At 28.4% G+C, this 7,081-nt stretch overlaps 1 protein-coding gene across 1 annotated transcript in view; it reads left to right on the forward strand.

Annotated features, from left to right (window-relative positions):
* Positions 1-6,326: 6,326 nt before the first annotated feature.
* Positions 6,327-7,081, forward strand: part of LOC102589007 (cytochrome P450 82C2-like) — a 3,583-nt gene continuing 2,828 nt past the window's right edge. The window contains exon 1 of the mRNA XM_006347203.2: positions 6,327-6,998. Coding sequence (XP_006347265.2) covers positions 6,327-6,998 — 672 coding nt within the window. The remainder of the gene's footprint in view (positions 6,999-7,081) is intronic.

Here is a 7,081-nt window from a genome sequence, read left to right on the forward strand (position 1 = left end):
CAGAATTTGCAAAATTTTCTTAAAGAAATCACCAATATCTCTGTAGCCATAACCATTTTTCAAAATATTCTTTTGCTCCATTAGAATATATTTTAAATAACATGGGAAATTAAAAAGATATAATAATAACAGATGAGCAGTCTAATATTATTTGAGGACTCACTATACAATAAATAAATAAATATATATATATATATATATCCTAATCTAAAACTCACAAAATGATAATATAAGTTTAGTGGGTCTTAACCTACTCATGACTGTTAAGAATAATTATCAATATATATCATTGGGCCATTTAGTTTACCAATATATATATTGCTAGAGTATATACAATATATATCTTATCATGTATATGATGTATATTATATGCATAGTATTATAGGTATATTATGCCTATATAGTATATATTTATTATAAAGTACAAATTACTTGGATTCGGTTCCTCTCCATTTCTCTTCTCTCCATTTTCCCTAAGTTCCTAGTGGTGCACTCTTTGTAAATGTATCGGTTAAGTCCGCTAGTGATCTTATTCTTTTTGGATCTAGATTCACGTGGTATTAAAATGTATCACTAGGATGTAATACGTGTTTACTTATTTACCCAACATTTCTCCTGTGTTTTTCCCAATGTGAAACTTCTTATCATAATCTAGTATGTCAGTTGTTGAATACACCCATAGCAGAGCTATAGCCACCTCAGGGTGTGTCCAACTGGACACCCTTCATCGAAAAATTACGTTGTATATATATGTTAAATTCAGTGTTTTAAAGGATATATATTTAAAGTTGGATACCCTTGACAAAAGCTACGTCATTGATGCAGTGGTAATGAGTGTTCATTTGAATCAAGTAGTTTCGAGTTTGGACCTCTTTGTAGCATAATGTTTTTTTTTTTACAACAGGTCACTTGTACACACATCATTATTCTTGGACACCTTTGATAAAATGTCTAGCTCCGCCACTACTGATAAACCCACTCTGACTCAATGTCCTCGATGAAGTTTGTCGTTGCCTAGCTAGAATCAGTCCGAGGTTTCCCTACCTTATCGAAATTTGTCTAAACTCGATTGAACTCTTATCCACATCGACAAGGCTTACTCAGGAGTGGCTCTGATACCATCTATAATGATCTAACCCACTAATGACATTGTCTGCTTTGTACCTAGGTACACACAACTTTCTATCACATTACTCAAGTGTAAAATATGCTAACTTATTTGCCGGTATGTAAATTCTTATTCTAAGCTAGAGTGTTGCAGTAAAAATATCTATCTATAATAGTCTCCTTCAAATATTGATTAATTGATTATGAGCACTATAGATCAAGTGTTATATTATCACGAGGAGACTCAAATGTACGAAGCAAGTTACTTCCTTTGTTTTAATTTATATGATATTGTTTTCTTTTTAAGGAACTTCTATAGTCACATAATTTAAAAGTCTTTCATTTTCTCTTAAACAATATTGTCATAAATTAGGACGGAAGCAGTACAATTACGGATTTCTACCATTAAACTTGAAATTTTTTAATTTTCAATTAATTGCAACTAATTGTGGATTTTATTAAAAATGAAATAGATTTTTAAAAAAATATATATAATTGTAGCTAAGAGATCTCCTACAGGTTCTTATTAATTCTGTAACACCTATTATGAATTCGTTTGGAGTTTTTTGTTACAAAACGCAGTATCCAACAAACAAGGTTAAATTAAAAAAATTGAAGTGAGTATGATATCATGAATTACAACGGAGATTAGTAGTACTATCATGAGTCGTAGTAAAATGGATCTATCTTTAATCAAATGTTTCAGATTTAAGCTTTCAGAATAGAGAAAATCATATTGTGAGCATCACCCCTTAGTCATGTAATGCGGAATCCAACTTTAATTGGGTCCCAATACGTTCAGTACCAGGCATTAGATGGAAATAAGAAAAACAGAGATTAGTCGTATTAAAAAATAAATAATCTTGATTATATGAACAAGACAAATGAAATTATTTTATCACAACCATTTTTAAAAATGAACTACTCACTATCTTCCAACGAGCGTCCTGTTCTGTTTACATAATTAATAGCAAAATACGGAAGATACGTTGGTACGTAAAGAAGCAAGTCTTATATCTTAGTTACGCATTTTAAATTAAAATCATGTGAGCCTAGGTCCAGAGCAAATAATATCACTTATAAATTGGGTTGTTATATATTGTATCGATCAGAGTTACTCCACATGCAATCTTAAATGATGGTGGGAAAAATCTCAACAAAAACTCTGAGTCCCAAAGGGAGTGGGATATATATAACATTCTAGATGAATCTCATATCGACAAGCTGAAATGGAACATATATTGAATATCTAAAGAAACAAGTCTTAAAACATATTACACTCGACACCTATTAGGAAAAAAATATATTTACAAATACCCAATAAATATGCACTTTATTGTGCACCTCAAGGTAATACAACTCACATAATGTATACGTCAGTGGTATACAACAAAACAAATGTGATCCAACTACTGCAGTTAAGATATACAAAATGTGAATTGTACATTCCAAAGGTATATAATATATATAACTGCTACTAGAGGCGTATCCAGGATTTCAGAAGGATGGGTATACTATTATGAAAAGATGCCTCTAAGATATAAATTTGATCGATTTGATCTTTACGTTCTTAACACAAAAATGTTAAATTTTAAAAATTATAAGCCAACATATATAATACTACTACTTTTAAATTTTAATATACACATTTGATTAAATTATATAAGAAAATTTATCTTTCTAATTTTTTTTTTAGGAATTTCCAATGTTACACACTTGAAATTTTTGAAAGATTAAAGCAAAAAAACAAAAGAAAAATTGATTGGAATGTCAAAAGTGTTACGGATAACTACTTGAAGGTGTGTTACTAACAAAAATAACATAGATATAAGATTTAAATTTCTAGCTTTGCTCAGAGATGTGCACCCAATCATCATCGTATTATTATATGTTACTTTTAACGTGGGTTCACACCTCTATATTTAAATATATATATATATATTTTAAAAACACTACTATATATAATCTAGAGAGGGGACCATGGGGTGCACGTGAACCCACAGAACCCCCCTCTAGATACGATTTGTCTACTGCAGACTGCAGTTAAGGATAGAAAGCTTAGCCCACGGTAATATGAACCACCCAAATTTAAGCAGATCAATAACTCATCTATTTATTAATCTTGACTCGTTTAATTCAACTCATTTAAAAGTTTAACTAATATATAGTCCAAATAAAAACATGAAAAATCTTATCAAAATATTTTTTATTTGATATATTATATACCATCATAATATTGAAAGAAAAAGTTTTATTAGTTACTTAAATAAATTATAAAATAACAAACTAATGAATAACCCGCTTGTCATCATGTTTCAACCCAATCCATTTAACATCAAGTAAATTTTAGACAATTTATTAACCCTCACATTTATTAACTCTATTCGCTTTGTCTAGAAGCACATGATTTTATTTATTTATTTATTTATTAAGTATCATTGAAAAATACCCATATCAAGATGTTTTAATAATGGTAGGTGTGTCTGTTTTTTAGCCATAATTTGAAAATATGATAAATTAAACGATACAATCTCTGTTCGTATTCTTATATAGATATTCCAAAATCTCAATCATTTTGTCAGAATTTGCAAAATTTTCTTAAAGAAATCAAATGATTTCACCAATATCTCTGTAGCCATAACCATTTTTCAAAATATTCTTTTGCTCCATTAGAATATATTTTTAAATAACATGGGAAATTAAAAAGATATAATAATAACAGATGAGCCTAATATTATTTGAGGACTCACTATACAATAAATAAATAAATAAATAAATATATATATGAGTGTCTATGAAAATTCTTTGTAGGACTTAAAATGTCATTGTCTCTTCCTTCTATGCCAAAATAGTGAATTTTGAAGTTTTATTCAGTAAATTCAATGATCGAAAGTTCTGTAATGTCAGTCATTCTAACTATTTTTTGTTTGAATGGATTGTTGCCACTTTTTTCACGTTTTGAAGGAATTGTTTATTTTATTTTTATGTATGGTTAATAACCGAATAACTGAACCAAACCAAACCAAAACCGAAAACAACCAAATCGATAAATGTATATTATATTTGGTTTGGTTTGATTTTTGATAATTTTTAAAAACCGATTTAAGTTGGTTTGGTTTTGGTTTTGACCAATAACCGACCCAAACCAAACCGTGAACACCCCTACTCATGACTGTTAAGAATAATTATCAATATATCATTGGGCCATTTAGTTTACCAATATATATATTGCTATAGTATATACAATATATATCTTATCATGTATATGATGTATATTATATGCATAGTATTATAGGTATATTATGCCTATATGGTATATATTTATAATAAAGTACACATTACTTGGATTCGGCTCCTCTCCATTTCACTTCTCTCCATTTTCCCCAAGTTTTATTTGGATTAATGACACATGACATAGGTTAAAATAAATGGCTAAGATTTAATTTCCCAATGTAAATCTCTAACCATGATTTAACTAATAAATATATTATATATTTAATTTTAAAAATTACTATAACCCCCACAATCTTAACAACATATTATCTTGTTCATAAATTTAGGGGGGGCAAAAAATTCCTAAATTTTTTTACTTAGGATGTTAATTTTATTTTATTTTTAAGTGAATATTTTTTTGCATTTTTTACTTGAATTTTTCTTTTTAACCATTAGCTATTCAAGAGTATTATTTTTCTTATTTTATTTCACCTTTTTTTTTCTATTTCCTCCAAAATTAACATTAGCTATATTTGGCAGCAGTTCAATATTTAAAAGAAAATTTAAAAAGATCCCACGTAAAAAAAAGTGATTAGGAAAAACTTTTTTTTCTCTATATTTGTAGACAAGATAACATGGTGCTAAGATTGTGAGATTATAAAATTTTTTAATACTAAATATATATTGTATTTATTAGTTAAATCATGGTTAAAGATTTACTTTGGGAGATTAAATCGTAGCCATTTATTTTAACCTATGCCATGTGTCATTAATCTAAATAGAAATTTGGGAAAATGGTGAGGAGCCGGATCCACATTACTTATATATTTTTTATAATTTAAATAGTTGAATGGTTCAGATCCATAATTATTCCTAATTATTATCCATAACATGTATCACGTTATATAAAGCTATTATAATTGATTGGATTACTATTAGTGGCAAAGAGAGTGGGAAAAAAAAACAGAAGGAAAATTTGGATTATAACATTGCTTTACAAATATATTTTTTTATAAGATCTAGTCACAAAAAGTTAAATTTGGATTATTGCCCTCTGATAGATGAAATTTCATAATTGTTGGTGACGTAAGGTTTCAATATCAATAATTGTAGTACAACACAATTCACGTAAATAATTTTTAATTTCTGTCGTCAAAATGAAATATAATAATCCTTCTATTTCAATTTATTTGTCTGATTTTAATTTAACATGAAATTAGAAAATTAAAGATTTTTTTGAATTAATTTGTGGTCTTAGATTAAAAATTTATAGAATGTGTTAAAATGTTCTTTGATTTTGTAGTCTTAAATATGTCATGTGAAAAGCTAGAATAAAAATTTGTCAAAACAGAATTATATATTTAAATAAACTACAAATAAAAATTAAGACAAATAAATTGAAATGGACAAAATAATATTTCTGAAACAATAATGTATGTCGATCTTTACCTAATCATAATCGGATAAAAATGTATACATATCCTCCGATAATAACTTTTACTTTTAGTCTTCACCTTATTGGAATTATTATAGAATCATATTTTACTTTCAATTATTTAGACCCAATATTGGATCAAATCATTATTACTTATAAAATATTCATCAAGAAGATAGTACTGTATATCTTCTCAAGCGTTTATTAGATAGTTAAGTTAATTATGTTAAATATGTCATCTCCTTTAAGTATACATATCAACCTCAATTTGAATAGGTCTAAGGTTTTATGACTTATTGAAACAAATGCATATGATTAAAAAAAAATTAGCTGGTTAACTTATTTAAATAATCAACACTTGATAACACATTAAAACCTTTTTTGAATCGAAAGTGTGTGTTTGATATAGAAACGTAATTAGATGCGTAATTAGAACAAGCCTTAGTTCAAGTGTCGAAATGAAATTTAGTTAGGTTACTTATATATTAAGCCTAAATATATAGTTCAAAATCTCAATCAAACCAATACATTCTCTTCTAACTCAATCTATTTTTTTTTTCCCTTTTGTCCAATGGAAATTCACATTCTCTCACATGTTGAAGCTATTATTGGAATTCTAGTTTTTGTTTTCCTATTCTTTCTCATAAGAAAAGCAAAAACTTGGAAAAATAGCAAAAAATTTGGCCCACCCCCTCCACAACTTCCAGGAGCATGGCCAATTATAGGCCACCTCCCTCAAATCCTAAGCGACACGTTAGACGGTCGCAATAGGAGCAACACGGACGGTGAAATTCCTCTGGCCCATACCCTAGCCGCGTTAGCAGATAAGTATGGGCCAGTTTTCACCATCCGTCAAGGAATGTTCCCAATAGCCGTTGTGAGTAGTTATGAAGCAATAAAAGAATGTTTTACTACACAAGACAAGAACTTAGCCAATAGAGTAGCTACTTGTTCTTGTAAATATCTTGGCTATGACCATGCAAATCTTACATTTGCAAATTATGGACCTTATTGGCGTATGGTTCGAAAATTGGTGGTTAATAATTTGCTATCGAGTAAGAGTCTGGAGAGGTTAAAGCATGTTCGAATTTCAGAAGTGGAGAGTAGCATCAAGGAATTGTACACACTTTTTGTTGCTAATGAAGCAAAAAATGTACTAACTAAAGTTGATATTGGCCATTGGTTTGATGATATGATGTTAAACATAACGGTGAAGATGATTGGTGGAAAGAGATATAGCCAGGTACGCAGAAATGAATCCAAAATTTAAAATTAATCAATTCAAATTGCAATATATATATATATATATATATATATATATATAAT

The sequence above is a fragment of the Solanum tuberosum genome, unplaced genomic scaffold (assembly GCF_000226075.1).
Source record: "Solanum tuberosum cultivar DM 1-3 516 R44 unplaced genomic scaffold, SolTub_3.0 scf00087, whole genome shotgun sequence".
In the NCBI taxonomy this organism is placed as follows: Eukaryota; Viridiplantae; Streptophyta; class Magnoliopsida; order Solanales; family Solanaceae; genus Solanum; species Solanum tuberosum.